The 18,902-nt window shown below is 44.2% G+C and overlaps 1 protein-coding gene across 1 annotated transcript; it reads right to left on the bottom strand.

Moving 5' to 3' along the window:
* Positions 1–789: 789 nt before the first annotated feature.
* On the bottom strand, positions 790–17,665 carry ZCCHC10 (zinc finger CCHC-type containing 10). The gene is made up of 4 exons (XM_075859997.1): positions 17,505–17,665; positions 6,744–6,905; positions 4,430–4,471; positions 790–2,022 (listed from the first exon to the last, which is right to left on the bottom strand). The coding sequence occupies exons 1-4, from the start codon at positions 17,648–17,650 to the stop codon at positions 1,731–1,733; spliced, it is 642 nt and encodes a 213-aa protein (XP_075716112.1). The 5' UTR covers positions 17,651–17,665; the 3' UTR covers positions 790–1,730.
* Between the last annotated feature and the right edge of the window lie 1,237 nt (positions 17,666–18,902).

Genomic DNA, 18,902 nt, shown 5'->3' with positions numbered 1-18,902 from the left:
TCACTCTGTGGGTTATTTTAATAGTTTAAACTTTTACGGATGCGGCAATACAAATGATGTTTACTTCTTTTTTTTTTTTTACATTTACGGTTTTTGCTTTTTTTAGTCACCCCCCCCCCTAGGGGACTTTAACAAGTGTTCGATGGATCACTCAAACAATACACTGCAATATGTATTGCAGTGTATTGCTTTTTTGTGCTCTTTTAAGCCTTGCCTCTGACATGGCTTAATAGTAGAAATTCTGGGGGCAGAACTGGAGGCCATCACTAGACCTCCGGCTGCCATGGCAACTGCTTGTCAGTCCCCTTCCTCTATCTAACCAGTCAGATGCTGTAGCCGCTATTGACCACAGAATCTGAGGGGTTACAAAGCCAGGATTGGCGATCTCTCTGATCCCGGTCGTTGTAGGTGGGTGTTAGCTGTCTAAAACTACCGGCACCCACCGGGTATGGTGCGAGCAGCCAATGATTAGCTGCATTGGTCACATGTCTCTGTGTCAACACGTCCTCACTGCAGCAGGAAGTAGAGATCAGCGGCAGACTGGGCAGAGGCTAAATAGAAGCAGTGGGGGGTCGGGTAGGAGAGTATGGCTTTTTCTTTTTATAGAAGTATGACATTGTGAGCTGTTTAAAAAATAACTTTTATGCACAGACAACCCTTTTAGGTGGCCTACTTCTTGAAGCATTATGCTGGCCATATACATTTAGGATAAATCAGCCAGCTCAAAAATTCCAAATTAATAGAATTTTACTTTAGTTTATATCTATCATCTATACATACATACATACATACGTAAAGGTAGGCTTTATTTTAAAATAAACATATCCAACTATGTGATAAAATGGATGGCATACACAAAAAGATGACAAATGAAAATATGTCAATCATGTAATACCTAAAACTACAATAACAACAATAATGATAATAATAGAAAAAAAAAGACAAATGTTTATTAACCAAAACTTTAGTACAATGTGGCATTATTCCTTATTGTGCTGGAGTAGCCTGCAATACAGGATAAAACCACAGGCTTATTTATTTATTTACAGACATGGCACTTTGAAAATGACACAAACTCAGCTTTATAAACAATTGCACATATAAAACAAACTATTAGAACAGCTAAAAGTATGGGCCTTTTCCCTGTTGCTCTCTCCATAAAAATATAACATTGTAGACCACTGAGCCATTGTGGATACAACCTTTCATTACCCTATTTTAGCATGTGATTAGATAAATCCGTCTTTATTATATACCACTATAAAAATAATCCCCAAAAGCTGCCGTGTTACGGGTCTCTTCAGCTGTGAGGTCAAACCTTTGCACCCTGTTAACTCTTGTTAAACTATTTTTTTATATTTGCACAGACAACATATGTACATTTTAAATTAGCCTTCAAGGCAGATGGACCGTAGACAGTATTATGTCCAAGTTGCTTTAGTACCAACAAGTTATATGTGATATTTGGTCGATCAAAGTACAAAATGGGAAATAATAAAAGGCGTTTGCCATTATCATTTCCAGAGGGTAAGATACATTACACTTTTGCAATCTGTATTTCTAGTGAGAACTCAACAGTACTGAAATCAACAATGACAAACTTATAATTGAAGAAGCACACCAAGGTCGGTGTCATTCAGGCATTTCTTCAAAAAAATAGGTTCTTGTTTTATTTCTCCACAAAGAATATTATCCCAACAGACTTTTTCCAAAATCTTCAGAGACTACAACTAATTCTTTCGTTTCTTCCTAAGTGGCTCATCTTCTGAGCTACTGTCTTCTTCGCTGCTGCTGCTACTGCTAGTAGTACCACTGCTGCTGCTACTGCTGCTTGTTTCAGAGTCTGACTCCGATTCAGACTCAGACTCTGAAGAGGAGTTCTCCGATGAGGATGAAGAACTGGAAGATGTGTCCTCGGAAGAAGAGGATGAACTAGAGGTGTCCTCACTGTCTGAAGAAGGATCATTATCCGAGCTGTTGCTGCTTGAGCTTGAGCTACTGGAGCTGGTGACACTTTTAGATCTAGAAGAAGATGAATAAAAGTTCATGGAGTGTACTTTATTTTGGAATCTCCAAGGATAATATTTTCAATCATTACTTCAATCACTACTTCAAATTAACAAAGTGCTCATCTTCTACACTATTGTTTTTTGCACTGCTGTTAGTAGTACCAGTAGCGTTTAATAACATTTTAAAAATAAGTAAACATAATTGGTATCGCCGCATCCATAAAGGACTGAACTAGTAAAATATCACATTATTTAACCCACAAGGTGAACGCAGTAGGGAAAAAAAAATAAAAAATCACAATGCAAGCATTGCTATGTTGTTTTGGTCACCTTGCTTCCCCAAAAATAAAAAGTAATCAAAAAGACATATGCACCCCAAAATGTTACCAATGAAAACTAACGATAGTCCCGGCAAAAAAACCCTTACTGTGCTTCATGTATGGTGACATAACATTTTTTTTCTTTTTTACAAATAGATTTTTCTTTGAAAAAGTAGTAAAGAATGAAACTAAACTGTATAAATTTGCTATCGACGGAACCGTATTGACCCACAGAATAAAGTTGTCATTTGTACCACACTGTAAGCTAAAAAAAAAAGAGACCCAAAGAAAAATGAAGAAATCACAGGTTTTTACCCTACAAAGAATTTATTTTTAGTTCCCCAGTACCCATTACATGGTACCATTAAGCCCTTAACGACATACCACGTACATCATGGGCTGAGCGCGCTCCATAGTCAACAGATTACACCTCACTGCAACGGGCGCAATTAAATATTACTTTGATTCCGCCCGTTTAACACCTTAAAGAGGCTCTGTCACCAGATTTTGCAACCCCTATCTGCTATTGCAGCAGATAGGCGCTGCAATGTAGATTACAATAACGTTTTTATTTTTAAAAAACGAGCATTTTTGGCCAAGTTATGACCATTTTTGTATTTATGCAAATGAGGCTTGCAAAAGTACAACTGGGCGTGTTGAAAAGTAAAAGTACAACTGGGCGTGTATTATGTGCGTACATCGGGGCGTTTTTACTTCTTTTACTAGCTGGGCGTTCTGACGAGAAGTATCATCCACTTCTCTTCAGAACGCCCAGCTTCTGGCAGATCACGCTGTGACGTCACTTCCCCAGGTCCTGCATCGTGTCAGACGAGCGAGGACACATCGGCACCAGAGGCTACAGTTGATTCTGCAGCAGCATCAGCGTTTGCAGGTAAGTAGCTACATCGACTTACCTGCAAACGCCGATGCTGCTGCAGAATCATCTGTAGCCTCTGGTGCCGATGTGTCCTCGCTCGTCTGACACGATGCAGGACCTGGGGAAGTGACGTCACAGCGTGATCTGCCAGAAGCTGGGCGTTCTGAAGAGAAGTGGATGATACTTCTCGTCAGAACGCCCAGCTAGTAAAAGAAGTAAAAACGCCCCGATGTACGCACATAATACACGCCCAGTTGTACTTTTACTTTTCAACACGCCCAGTTGTACTTTTGCAAGCCTCATTTGCATAAATACAAAAATGGTCATAACTTGGCCAAAAATGCTCGTTTTTTAAAAATAAAAACGTTACTCTTATCTACATTGCAGCGCCGATCTGCTGCAATAGCAGATAGGGGTTGCAAAATCTGGTGACAGAGCCTCTTTAAACCAATGTTAAAAAAAATAAATTAAAATGAACATAACTGGTATCTGTAAAAGTCCAAACTATCACAATATAGCGTAGTTTAACCCGCCCGGTAAACGCCGTAAAACTATATAGCAACCAAAAATTGCTGTTTTTTGGTCCCCTTAGCTCTCCAAAAATTTTTTAGAAAAAGTTATCAAAAGGTCGCATGTACTCCAAAATGATATCGGTAAAAACTACAGCTCACCCCGCAAAATATAAGCCCCACATCGCTAAATTGACGGAAAAATAAAAAAGTTGTGGCTCTCAGAATATGGCGGCACAAAACATTATTTTTAGCAAATACTAAAGACAAAACCCACCAAAAAATGGCGTAATCGCTGTTTTTTGCCCATTTGAACCAACAATTTTTTTAAGCTTCCCAGTACATTATGTGGTACAATAAATCATGCCATGAAAAACTATAACTTATTCCGCAAAAAAGAAGCTCTCATACGGCTATGTCGACAAAAAATAAAAAAAGTTATGGATTTTGGAATACGGGGAGGAAAAAACAAAAATGAAGAAAAAGCAAATTGGCCTGGTCATTACGGGGTTAAAAACTACAACTCCCTTATAACATTTAGCACAACTTAATTTTTTATTTAAGAATTTGAAAATGACCATATATACGACAATACAACATCACTTTCATCCATTTAGTACTTTCAATGCACTTATTTAAGCTAATGGAGTTGTAAAGTACGGATCCCTGTACTGAATTTTAAAAGAATTCTAGATATGAAACATAGAAACCTACCTCTTCTTCCTCATCTTTGTTTCTGGCAAATTGTTACCACTACTGTAAAAAGAACACAAATGTAAATCAATTATTACATTGTTAATGTGAAAATATTTTATTTCTAATAGTTTAGTTCTTACTATGAGCCCGTCTGCTTTATAGTGAGATATCCAGAAGTGAACACCCACTATTAGTAGCACCAACAGTCATGATAATGTAGCTTACCATTTCAGCAGGAAAAAGTAACCCAAAGAAGACAATTGGCCTTGGAACCACTCGTGTAAAAGGGCAATGTATCTTCTCTAGCGTAAATAGAATTATGTACACTTGGCAGCAATAGGCTTTGTTCACACTGCAGTCCACGTTCAACCTACAATATACGCTAGAAAATACTCCTAACATACACTACCGTTCAAAAGTTTAGGGTCACTTAGAAATTTCCTTATTTTTGCAAGAAAAGCACAGTTTTTTTCAATGAAGATAACATTAAATTAATCAGAAATACACTCTATACATTGTTAATGTGCTAAATGACTATTCTAATTGCAAACGTCTGGTTTTTAATGCAATATCTACATAGGTGTATAGAGGCCCATTTCCAGCAACCATCACTCCAGTGTTCTAATGGTACATTGTGTTTGCTAACTGTGTTAGAAGGCTAATGGATGATTAGAAAAGACTTGAAAACCCTTGTGCAATTAGGTTAGCACCGCTGTAAACAGTTTTGCTGTTTAGAGGAGCTATAAAACTGACCTTCCTTTGAGCTAGTTGAGAATCTGGAGCATTACATTTGGCTAGAAAAAGAAAGCTTTCATGTGAAACTCGACAGTCTATTCTTGTTCTTAGAAATGAAGGCTATTCCATGCGAGAAATTGCCAAGAAACTGAAGATTTCCTACAACGGTGTGTACTACTCCCTTCAGAGGACAGCACACACAGGCTCTAACCAGAGTAGAAAGAGAAGTGGGAGGCCCCGCTGCACAACTGAGCAACAAGACAAGTACATTAGAGTCTCTAGTTTGAGAAATAGACGCCTCACAGGTCCTCAACTGGCAGCTTCATTAAATAGTACCCGCAAAACGCCAGTGTCAACGTCTACAGTGAAGAGGCGACTCCGGGATGCTGGCCTTCAGGGCAGAGTGGCAAAGATAAAGCCATATCTGAGACTGGCTAATAAAAGGAAAAAAGATTAATATGGGCAAAAGCACACAGACATTGGACAGAGGAGGATTGGAAAAAAGTGTTATGGACAGACGAATCGAAGTTTGAGGTGTTTGGATCACACAGAAGAACATTTGTGAGACGCAGAACAACTGAAAAGATGCTGGAAGAGGGCCTGACGCCATCTGTCAAGGATGGTGGAAGTAATGTGATGGTCTGGGGTTGCTTTGGTGCTAGTAAAGTGGGAGATTTGTACAAGGTAAAAGGGATTTTGAATAAGGAAGGCTATCACTCCATTTTGCAACGCCATGCCATACCCTGTGGACAGCGCATGATTGGAGCCAATTACATCCTACAACAGGACAATGACCCAAAGCACACCTCCAAATTATGCAAGAACTATTTAGGGAAGAAGCAGGCAGCTGGTATGCTATCTGTAATGGAGTGGCCAGCGCAGTCACCAGATCTGAACCCCATAGAGCTGTTGTGGGAGCAGCTGGACCGTATGGTACGCAAGAAGTGCCCATCATGCCAATCCAACTTGTGGGAGGGGCTTCTGGAAGCATGGGGTGAAATTTCTCCCGATTACCTCAGCAAATTAGCAGCTACAATGCCAAAGGTCTGCAATGCTGGAATTGCTGCAAATGGAGCATTATTTGACGAAAGCAAAGTTTGAAGGAGAAAATTATTATTTCAAATAAAAATCATTATTTCTAACCTTGTCAATGTCTTGACTATATTTTCTAGTCATTTTGCAACTCATTTGATAAATATAAGTGTGAGTTTTCATGGAAAACACAAAATTGTCTGGGTGACGCCAAACTTTTGAACGGTAGTGTATACACCAAACATATCCATAGACTACACTTTTCTATGCATAGGCATCAGATAAAAAGAACATATGCAGCATGTTACAAGCTTTTATTTTACAATAAAGCCAATGGGCGACGTGTGCAACTGTATAGTATAAAAACAACAAAACAATAGATGTGTAAAACCTTTTTCATAGATCTCCTCCTTTTAGCATTCTATGAACTATTTATAAACTACATGTACAGGTTTGTTAACTGTAGGATTTCATTCAAATTAGATGAATAACTATAATGTGAAATGTGAGCATCATGCTTCAGAGATCAAGCAAGAAGTCATACATTATTCAAGGGTATATTCACCTTTGTCCTAAAAGCAATCTAGCCTCTTTTTCTTTCAATGTTTTCTTTAATTCAGCTGTTCTGGAGGGTCGGTACAGATACTTTCTTTTCCCGGTACATTCATAGCTCCAATGACCTATTTCCAGGCACTTCTGACAACGTACATTCTGCTTGTTTGCTTCACTAAAAATCGAAACAGATACAAGTGTGTTAAAATATAAAACAATTGCAAAATATATTGCAGAAAACAGTTTACAAAACTGTAAATTGTTATCTTAGTATCTTATTTACGGTTTGCAATATTAACCCCTTAAGGACACGGCCAATTTTAGCCTTGAGGACAGAGCAATTTTTTTTACACTTCCCTCTTTGCATCCCGACGCTCATAACGCTTTTATTTTTTGTACGATGTAGTTGTATGAGACTTTGTTTTTTGCGGGACGAGTTGTACTTTTTGTACGTACCATTTTTTTGTACAAATACATTATCGTTTAATTTCTATAAATTTTTAATTAGATTAAAATGCAGAAAAAAAGCAGTTGTGCAGCAGTTTTAATATTTTTCTTTTTACACCATACACCGATCATAATAAATAATGTTATACATTTGTTGTACAGGTTCTTACGGTCGTGGCGATACCAAATATGTCTATATTATTTCATGTTTTGGGACTTATATTTTAAAAAGTTGATTTATTATAAAAAATGTGTGTTTCTGTGTATTTTATTTATTTATTTACCATTATTTTTTTTTTACATTCATTTAACTTTTTTTTTTAATCCCATAAAGGGATTTATCATTTTGATTTTTATTTTGTAACTGTAATGTACTGGCATAGATCTATATGCCAGTACATTAGCCTGTTACTGATTGTACACAGGCAGTTGTTAGGGCATACCTCAGTATGCCCTAACAACAGGAAATATGTTCAGACAGCCCTGGGGTCCTTCACTGGACCCTGGGCTGTCTGGCCATATGAGTTATGGGCTTTGATCGCGTCACAGTTATTTTCTGTGACGCGATCAATGTGCAGTCCCCTCTCCTTGAACGCCGCGATCAGCTGTCATCGCGGCGTTCAAAGGGTTAACAGCGGAGAGAAGATGTTTCTCTTCTCTCCGCTGTCAGAGCGGGGCCGTGGCTGTGTATTACAGCCGTTGCCCCGCTCTCGATCGCACACACAGTAGCGCGCAGGGACGGCTGTCACACAGGACGAGTATGCTCGTCCTAATGCGCGAAGTGCTCGCCGCTCAGGACGAGCATACTCGTCCTGTGTCGGCAACCAGTTAAAGAGGATCTCTCACCAGATTTCACAATTCAAACTGCATACATTATTAAATAGATCTCTTAGACCTGAAGACTTAGACCTGGTACTTTGAAAATCCATGTCAGAATTACTGACATAGGTTCTACTAACTTATATTTAAATGAGCATTTAGTGAGTCCAGCTAGAGACAGAGAGCTCATGAGTCCAAGTATATTCATGACGTATACTCAATCTTCGCCTACCTAGAGCTGACAAACTCCTGTCAGTGTCCCTCCTCCCCTGCTGAAATATTGCACATGTTCAGTACAAACTGCAGTCTCCCTGCCTACCACACATGCTCGATACAAACTGCAGTCTCCCTGCCTACCACACATGCTCGGTACAAGCTGCAGTCTCCCTGGCTCTCACACATGCTCAGTACAGGCTGCAGTCTCCCTGGCTCTCACACATGCTCGGTACAAGCTGCTGTCTCCCTGCCTACCACACATGCTCAGTACAGGCTGCCATCTCCCTGCCTACCACACATGCTCGGTACAAGCTGCAGTCTCCCTGGCTCTCACACATGCTCGGTACAGGCTGCAGTCTCCCTGGCTCTCTCACATGCTCGGTACAAGCTGCAGTCTCCCTGCCTACCACACATGCTCGGTACAAGCTGCAGTCTCCCTGCCTACCACACATGCTCGGTACAAGCTGCAGTCTCCCTGCCTACCACACATGCTCGGTACAAGCTGCAGTCTCCCTGGCACTCACACATGCTCGGTACGAGCTGCAGTCTCCCTGGCACTCACACATGCTCGGTACAGGCTGCAGTCTCCCTGGCTCTCTCACATGCTCGGTACAGGCTGCAGTCTCCCTGGCTCTCACACATGCTCGGTACAGACTGCAGTCTCCCTGGCTCTCACACATGCTCGGTACAGGCTGCAGTCTCCCTGGCTCTCTCACATGCTCGGTACAAGCTGCTGTCTCCCTGCCTACCACACATGCTCAGTACAGGCTGCAGTCTCCCTGCCTACCACACATGCTCGGTACAAGCTGCAGTCTCCCTGGCTCTCACACATGCTCAGTACAGGCTGCAGTCTCCCTGGCTCTCAAACATGCTCGGTACAAGCTGCTGTCTCCCTGCCTACCACACATGCTCAGTACAGGCTGCCATCTCCCTGCCTACCACACATGCTCGGTACAAGCTGCAGTCTCCCTGGCTCTCACACATGCTCGGTACAGGCTGCAGTCTCCCTGGCTCTCTCACATGCTCGGTACAAGCTGCTGTCTCCCTGCCTACCACACATGCTCAGTACAGGCTGCAGTCTCCCTGGCTCTCACACACGCTCAGTACAAGCTGCAGTCTCCCTGCCTACCACACATGCTCGGTACAAGCTGCAGTCTCCCTGCCTACCACACATGCTCGGTACAAGCTGCAGTCTCCCTGCCTACCACACATGCTCGGTACAAGCTGCAGTCTCCCTGGCACTCACACATGCTCGGTACGAGCTGCAGTCTCCCTGGCACTCACACATGCTCGGTACAGGCTGCAGTCTCCCTGGCTCTCACACATGCTCGGTACAGACTGCAGTCTCCCTGGCTCTCACACATGCTCGGTACAGACTGCAGTCTCCCTGGCTCTCACACATGCTCGGTACAGGCTGCAGTCTCCCTGGCTCTCTCACATGCTCGGTACAAGCTGCTGTCTCCCTGCCTACCACACATGCTCAGTACAGGCTGCAGTCTCCCTGGCTCTCACACATGCTCAGTACAAGCTGCAGTCTCCCTGCATACCACACATGCTCGGTACAAGCTGCAGTCTCCCTGGCACTCACACATGCTCGGTACAAGCTGCAGTCTCACTGGCACTCACACATGCTCGGTACAGGCTGCAGTCTCCCTGGCTCTCTCACATGCTCGGTACAGGCTGCAGTCTCCCTGGCTCTCACACATGCTCGGTACAGGCTGCAGTCTCCCTGGCTCTCACACATGCTCGGTACAGGCTGCAGTCTCCCTGGCTCTCACACATGCTCGGTACAAGCTGCAGTCTCCCTGCCTACCACACATGCTCCGTACAAGCTGCAGTCTCCCTGGCGCTCACACATGCTCGGTACAAGCTGCAGTCTCCCTGCCTACCACTCATGCTCGGTACAAGCTGCAGTCTCCCTGGCTCTCACACATGCTCGGTACAAGCTGCAGTCTCCCTGCCTACCACACATGCCCGGTACAAGCTGCAGTCTATCTGGCACTCACACATGCTCGGTACAAGTAGCAGTCTCCCTGCCTACCAAACATGCTTGGTACAAGCTGCAGTCTCCCTGCCTACCACACATGCTCGGTACAAGCTGCAGTCTCCCTGGCGCTCACACATGCTCGGTACAAGCTGCAGTCTCCCTGCCTACCACACATGCTCGGTATAAGCTGCAGTCTCCCTGGCGCTCACACATGCTCGGTACAAGCTGCAGTCTCCCTGCCTACCACGCATGCTCGGTACAAGCTGCAGTCTCCCTGGCTCTCACACATGCTCGGTACAAGCTGCAGTCTCCCCGCCTACCGCACATGCTCGGTACAAGCTGCAGTCTCCCTGCCTACCACACATGCTCGGTACAAGCTGCAGTCTCCCTGGCTCTCACACATGCTCGGTACAGGCTGCAGTCTCCCTAGCTCTCACACATGTTCGGTACAGGCTGCAGTCTCCCTGCCTACCACACATGCTCGGTATAAGCTGCAGCCTCCCTACCTACCACACATGCTCGGTACAGGCTGCAAGTCTCCCTGGCTCTCACACATGCTCGGTACAGGCTGCAGTCTCCCTGCCTACCATACATGCTCGGTACAAGCTGCAGTCTCCCTGCCTACCAAACATGCTCGGTACAAGCTGCAGTCTCCCTGCCTACCACACATGCTCGGTACAAGCTGCAGTCTCCCTGGCTCTCATACATGCTCGGTACAGGCTACAGTCTCCCTGGCTCTCACACATGCTCAGTACAGGCTGCAGTATTTTCTCTGTTTCTAAAGCGGTTTCCTCTGGCCTTTAGAAATATTTATATATGATATTTTTCCCTATATTAAAATTATGGGTTCGATCTGGTAGTAATTTGATAAAGACTGTAAACACACAACTACTTTTCAAAAGCACTGACAAAACGATTGGTGATTTCAAAGGTCATTGGCAAGGATCTGATGGACATTCCCATCATTACCATCCTCCCTGCAGGCAGGAAGTACAGTGCAATTTTTGACTGGTCTGTACATCTCAAATCAAGTGGTATATCTTTTGCCAAGAAAAGTTAACATTTTGGAAAAAAAATGGCTTAGGGGGCAATCTATTTACTATATACAGATAGATCTATGGACAGTACAGAGAGCGGTCTAATGATCTTTTTACACCTAAATATGTGACCATGACAAGGGTCTTTCTCCCCATCTAGAGGAAAATACGGTTTCGCCATCATCCCTATCACAATAAACCGGGATTCTTTATTGTAAGAGCAGCAAAACTTCAGATCTCTCTGCCACAGGATTTTGTGATTGTTGATTAATTGAAGGAGTTTAAGAGCGGACTGGATGCCTTTATAAAATCCCGAGTTACGAATACTAGCCTTATAGAGATAGGTCCAGAAAATTTTTCTGATAGATGCCATAATTGGAGTCAGGGAGGAATTTGTCACCCTAATATGAGACAATTTTCAGTTGTCCCATAGGAGGTTTTTTTTTACCCTCCTCCGGATCAACACTGTAGAATTATAGGACTTGTTGGACCTATGTCTTTTTTCAACCTATAGAATTACTTAAAGAGGCTCTGTCACCAGATTTTCAAATCCCTATCTCCTATTGCAGCAGATCGGCGCTGCAATGTAGATAACAGTAACGTGTTTTTTTTTTCAAAAACGAGCATTTTTGGCCAAGTTATGAGCATTTTTATATTTATGCAAATGAGCCTTTCTTAAGTACAATTGGGCGTGTTTAAAGTTAAGTCCAAGTGGGCGTGTATTGTGTGTGTGTGTACATCTGGGCGTTTTAACTTGTTTTACTAGCTGGGCGTTGTGAATAGAAGTGTATGATGCTGACGAATCAGCATCATCCACTTCTCTTCGTCAACACCCAGCTTCTGGCAGTGCACAGACACACAGCGTGTTCTCCAGAGATCACGCTGTGACGTCACTTCCTGCGCCAGGTCCTGCATCGTGTCGGACGAATCGGCACCAGGCGACAGAGGCTACATCGACTTACCTGCAAACGCCGATGCTGCTGCAGAATCAACTGTAGCCTCTGTCGCCTGGTGCCAATGTGTCCTCGCTCGTCCGACACGATGCAGGACCTGGGGCAGGAAGTGACGTCACAGCGTGATCTCTCGAGAACACGCTGTGTGTCTGTGCACTGCCAGAAGCTGGGTGTTAACGAAGAGAAGTGGATGATGCTGATTCGTCAGCATCATACACTTCCATTCACAACGCCCAGCAAGTAAAACAAGTAAAAACGCCCAGATGTACACACACAATACACGCCCAGTTGTACTTAAGAAAGGCTCATTTGCATAAATATAAAAATGCTCATAACTTGGCCAAAAATGCTCGTTTTTGAAAAAAACAAAAACGTTACTGTAATCTACATTGCAGCGCCGATCTGCTGCAATACGAGATAGGGGTTTGAAAATCTGGTGACAGAGCCTCTTTAACATTCTTTAGTTATGCTGATAACACACATGGAAGAAGTTGGTAAAATGCTTTCCTGCTCTGTTAAAAGAGTATTCCTAACTCCTGCGGATATGCCATAAATGTCTGATGGATGCGGATCCCAGCTATATGGACAAGAGTATTAGGACAACTACACATTACACCTCCAGGAGCTTTTATGACATCCCATTCTAAATCCATAGGCATTACTATAAAGTTGGTCCCCCCCTTTGCAGCTAGAACAGTTTCCACTCTTCTGGGAAGGCTTTCTACAAGATTTTGGCGTGTATCTGTGGCAATTTTTGCCCATTTATCCAAAAGAGTATTTGTGAGGTCAGACACGGATTTTGGACGAGAGGGCCTGGCTCGCGATCTCCGTTGTAGTTAATCCCAAAGTTGTTTGATGGGGTTGAGGTCAGAACTCTGTGCGGGCTAGTCAAGTTCTCCCAAACCAAACCCACCCAACCATGTCTATATGAACCTTGCTTTGTGCAGTGGGGCACAGCCATGCTGGAACAGAAAAGGGCCTTCCCTAAACTACTACACAAAGTTGGAAGCATACAACTGTCCGAAATGTCTTGGTATGCTGAAGCATTAAGGTTTTCCTTCACTGGCACTAAGGAGCCCAGGACAATCAATGAAAAACAACCCCATTATAGCAATATCCCTCTGCCACCAAATTGTACAGTTGGCACTAGGGATGCATGATGCATCAAAACTTTGATACGGTTTCGATACCGTGCACCACCAAACGGTTCGATACCGTTATCTCATGTATTTCGATACGAAGCTGTGCGGCCGCACAGCTAAGTATAGTAATACACGAATGTATAAGAGCGGGGCTGCGGCTGTGTAATACAGCCATTGCCCGGCTCCTGAGTCCTGAATTTAACCTCCATATGCCTCACATTAATAGTAATTAACCCCATCATGTACCTTACACATTAACCCATTATGACTGGGAAACATGATGGGGTTAATGACTATCAATGTGAGGCACATTCAAAATCCATCACACCTCGTGCCTCACATCAGAACTTATTTTTTTTTATTACTGTTGGAAAGTATCGTTTTGGTATCGAAATCGCAATACTATACAAAGTATCGGTTTCAAAGTCCAAATTCTGGTATAGTGACATCCCTAGTTGGCACAATACAGTCAGACAGGTAAAGTTGTCCTGGCATTTGCCAAACCCAACCTCGTCCTGCAGACTGCCAGATAGAGAAGGGTGATTCGTCACTCCGCAGAATACGTGTCTACTGCTCCAGAGTCCAGTGGCGGCATGCTTTACAACACTCCATCCGAGGCTTAGCCTTGTGCTTGGTGATGTAAATATTGCCAGTAGCTGCTCGGCCATGGAAACCCATGCCATGAAGCACCCGGCGCAGTTTGTATGCCGATATTAATGCCAGGGGATGTTTGGAATTCTGCAGTTATTGAGTCAGCAGAGCGTTGGCGACTTATGAACTTTGCGCCTCAGCACCCGTTGACCCTGCTCTGTAACTTTACACAATCTGTCACTTTGTGGCTGAGTAGTTGTCGCTCCTAAACGCTGCCACTTTACAATAATACCACTCACAGATGATTGTGAAATATCAAGGAGGGAAGAAATTCCATGTGCTGACTTGTTACAATGGTGACATACTATTACAGTACCACAATGGAATTCAGTGAACTCTTTAGAGTGACCCATTCTATCACAAATGTTTGAAACTGCATGGCTAGGTTTTTTTAAAATATTATACACCTGTGACAACGGGACTGACTGAAGCACCTGAATTTAATTATTAAGAGGTGCGTCCCAATACACAAAAGTATCTCCAGAATAGGGGTCATCCGACCCCCGTCCCACCTGGAGAGGTGGCTCGGCAAATGTGCTTGGCTATTTCCGTAACTCCCATTATTTCCGACTGGATGGGGCTGCTGATACCCGCCTCACCAGGTGGGATGGGGGTTGAGTGACCCCTGTTCTGGAGATAGGCACGGGTTCCACATTTGGGACCCGCATCTACAAGACATATATGGCATATCCTGCGCGGTATGACATACATGTTTAAATTGGAAATACTCCTTTAAAGGGAGCTCTGGCATTAATAAGGTCACTTGGGGTACTGCTGGTGACACCATACCTCCCAACTTTTGAATTCGGGAAAGAGGGACATTTTAAGCCATGCCCCCTAACCACGCCCAATATCCCGCATCAATACATCAAATCACGGCCAGATCCTTCTGCAAATAACAAGATCATATTCTCACTGCGGATCTCTAGACTGTCTGGATATCACAGATATTATGGATCCGGTTATATCGTCTTTGTGTTACTTTTCCTAACTTGGGTATAACATTTGGTCATCACGGCAGCAGCAGCTGCAGGACAAACCAAAAGACTGAGAACAATGAAAGTCAAGAGGGAGACCCTGTGGTTGATGACTTTTCAATTGACATGTAGCAGAGTTACATGATGGGGATTCTTTTTTTCTTCCAGTTGTGTAACTCTGCTACCGGTCAATGGAAAAATCATCCACCAGAGCCCCCCTGTAGATTGCTCCACACACAGCCCCCCTGTACATAGCGCCAGACACAGCCCCCCTGTACATAGCGCCAGACACAGCCCCCCTGTACATAGCGCCAGACACAGCCCCCCTGTACATAGCGCCAGACACAGCCCCCCTGTACATAGCGCCAGACACAGCCCCCCTGTACATAGCGCCAGACACAGCCCCCCTGTACATAGTGCCAGACACAGCCCCCCTGTACATAGCTCCACACACAGGCCCCCTGTAGATAGCTCCACACACAGCCCCCCTCTAGATAGCTCCACACACAGCCCCCCTCTAGATAGCTCCACACACACAGCCCCCTGTAGATAGCTCCACACACAGCCCCCCTGTACATAGCGCCAGACACAGCCCCCCTGTAGATTGCTCCACACACAGCCCCCTGTACATAGCTCCAGATAATGCCCCCATGTAGATAGCTCCACACACAGCCCCCCTGTAGATAGCTCCACACACAGCCCCCCTGTACATAGCGCTAGACACAGCCCCCCTGTACATAGCGCCACACACAGCCCCCCTGTAGATACCTCCCTGTAGGTAGCGCAACACAACCCCCTTATAAGAGGTAGCCGGCCCTACTGCTGCCACTCTCCGCTCTGATTTCACTCACCGGCAGAAGAAGGCAGGAGTCTTGCGGCGGCGTTCTCACTGGGATCGATGCCGGCACGGGAGTGGACCAGTCCAGTCACCTGACCTGTCATCTGACCGATGTCTTGCGGCGGCGTTCTCACTGGTGTCGATGCCGGCCCGTAAGTGGACCAGTCCAGTCACCTGACCGGTGAGGTCAGATGACAGGTCAGGTGACTGGACTGGTCCACTCCCGTGCCGGCATCGATCCCAGTGAGAACGCCGCCGCAAGACTTCTGCCTTCTTTTGATCGCTGCTGCAGTCGTCTGGCATGCAGGGCGCTTGTCAGCAGCGATCAGCTGTTTTGATACAGCTGCAGCGCCCAGCGGGACATTTTGCACACCGCCCGGGACAGCGGTGAGAAATCGGGACTGTCCCGCCGGATCCGGGATGGTTGGGAGGTATGGTGACACATATGGAGGCAATGTGGCTGGCACATATCTGGTACTGTGGTGACACTCCACAACTACCGTATTAGAATTTAAGATGTTGAAAGGTATGTAGCGCATCGTGATGTTTCAAAAGCCTTATAGGGAATAGGTCACCAGGTTTATGCTGTCCTATATATGGGCAGCATAAAATACTGACTGGGACCTTGATTTTAGAACTGTAATTTAAGGGGTTTTCCCATAATCAATTCTATGGGGCCGTCGAAGATAGCACTCGGCAGCAGCATAGAAATATATGGAGCGGTGGTCAAGCATGCGCGCTACCGCTCCATTACTATGAAATTCCCAGGAAAGGCAAGCTAAGCCCATTCTCGGGATTGGTGTGGGTCCCAGCGGTCGGACCACATCAAGAAGATATTTATCACCGATTCTGTTGATAGGTGATAAATATTGATTATGGAAAAACTCCTTTAATTTAGCAATATCCAGTAGTTTTTATATAATTACTGTTTATCGCCAGCTTGTGATAGTAGTCCTCAAAATGCTGTTGGCGTGCTCTGTAGTCCTAAACATTAATGGGCTGCGGCTCCCGCTGTACACCCGCCACTGGTTGACAGCTTTTTGCTTATGCGCAGAATAGGGAAGAAGAGGTCAGTCGGCAGCGGAGAAAGCTGCAGCTCATTAGTACGCAGAAGATGAACTCCGATTTTATGACAAGTACAGAATATTGAAAAATAAGTGACCCAGCGTTGGAACCAGTGTCTCTGTCACTACTTTATGCTGCCTCAGCTAGGGACAAATGGCAATTGCGCCAACACTTTCCTGACTAGAAATGGACATGGCTAGACCAGGCACATGATGCACATGTGGTAATCCAGCCTCATACACTGAAAACCAAACACAACTTCTTATGGTGAGCTGCAGTAGTGACATGTGTCCTAATGTACATCAGGGGTGTCAGGAACTTTGTCTTGTCCACTTATCTGACTAGGACTGAGGCGACTGCTATTTACACTATTCATGTTGCTATACGCACTGAGCACGTCTGCGAACGCTCAGCTACTACTCTTGTCTTGCCTCTAACGACTACAACGACGCTTAACGTGCACATAAATCTAGAAACCAGACGCTGTGCCTGGGCTCAGCCCCCTCCATACTTCAGGAGTCGACATCGCTACTAACTGCTGGCCCACGGCACTTCCCGCCCAAAATGACGCAGCCAACAAATATCCCGTTTCGTGCACTCCTCCCCCCACCCCGCTTTCCCAGTCTTTTAGGTTGCACTTACGCCTGCCTACGAGCGATCAGCCGGTGCATGGGGGTAGCCATGTTGGTGAAAGCCAAGCGCCGCCCCGCTGCATGCTGGGCAATAGCAGGCTGCAGGAAACATTGCTCAAACGCAGCTGCTGGTGGCGTCATGGCGTCGGCAGCCATGTTTGACCAGGGCACTTTATTCATACATGCCAATTCTCTGAAGAAGTTTAGTTGGAAATTCAAGTCACAGATGTTTTCTAATGGACTATGAGATATGTGTCTATCTGTTATGTTTCATTGTCACTGACTCTATACCCACCATCTGGCTGTGATAGTATTAGTACATCTCATTGGTACATTAGAGTGTATGTGATATCGGAATCTAACCTCCTCAGCTAAATAAAATAACAAAATAGTTGTGTGTATCTGCCTTTAACCCCTTTCCTCCGCAGCCAATTTTTGTATTTTAATTTTCACCTTTTCCCCCTACCTTCCAAAAGCAATAACTTTTTCGTCCACATAGCCGTATAAGGGCATTTTTTTTTTTGCAAGACAGAGTTTTAGTTTTTCACAGCACCATTTAACCCCTTCAGGACGCAGCCTAGTTTGAGCCCATTTTTCAAATCTGACATATTTCACTTTGTGGTAATAACTTCGGAATGCTTAAACCTACCCAAGCGATTCTGAGATTGTTTTCTCGTGACACATTGGGCTTTAGGTTAGCGGTAAAATTTGGTTGATATATTCAGTGTTTATTTGTGGAAAAATAGCTAAATTTAGAGAAAATGTGAAAAAAACAGAATTTTTCTGAATTTAAATGCATCTGCTTGTAAAACAGATAGTAATACTACACAAAATAGTTACTAGTTCACATTAGTTACAAGGCTTAGAACTTTAGCAGCAATTTCTCATATTTTGAATAAAATTTCAAAAGCCGCTTGTTTTTTTAGGTACCTGTTCAGTTCTGAAGTGGCTTTGAGGGGCTTATATATTAGAAACCCCCCATAAAACACCCCATTTTAGAAACTAGACCCCTCTAAGTACTCAAAACAGCATTTGGAAAATGTATTAACCCTTTAGGTCCCTTCAGGACTGAGCTTGTTTTGGCCTTCAGGACGAAGACGATTTTTCAAATCCGACATGTGACACTTTATGTGGTAATAACTCTGGAATGCTTTTACCTATCCAAGCAATTCTGAGATTGTTTTCTCATGACATATTGTACTTTATGCTAGTGAAAAAATTTGGTCGATAAATTCAATATTTATTTGTAAAAAACACCAAGATTTGGAGAAAATGTCTGTCACCACATTATAAGTGCCCTATTTCCTCCTATATAAGGAGATTGACGCTATAATGTAGGTGACAGTAATGCTTTTTATTTAGAAAAACTATCTATTTTAAACCACTTTATGAGCGATTTTTAGCTTTA

The sequence above is a fragment of the Rhinoderma darwinii genome, chromosome 3 (genome assembly GCF_050947455.1).
Source record: "Rhinoderma darwinii isolate aRhiDar2 chromosome 3, aRhiDar2.hap1, whole genome shotgun sequence".
NCBI classification, from domain to species: Eukaryota; Metazoa; Chordata; class Amphibia; order Anura; family Rhinodermatidae; genus Rhinoderma; species Rhinoderma darwinii.
The sequence above is the reverse complement of the archived record's forward strand: the minus strand, read 5'-3'. Positions and strand labels throughout refer to the sequence as shown.

Excerpts from the sequence above, each read along its gene's own strand:
- ZCCHC10 (XM_075859997.1), bottom strand. The coding sequence starts at position 17,650 with ATGGCTGCCGACGCCATGACGCCACCAGCAGCTGCGTTTGAGCAATGT. Across the intron at positions 4,472-6,743 it reads AGATTGCTTTTAGGACAAAG|TAGTGGTAACAATTTGCCAG; the intron begins GTGAATATACCC and ends TTCTTTTTACAG. Across the intron at positions 2,023-4,429 it reads ACAAAGATGAGGAAGAAGAG|ATCTAAAAGTGTCACCAGCT; the intron begins GTAGGTTTCTAT and ends ATCTTCTTCTAG.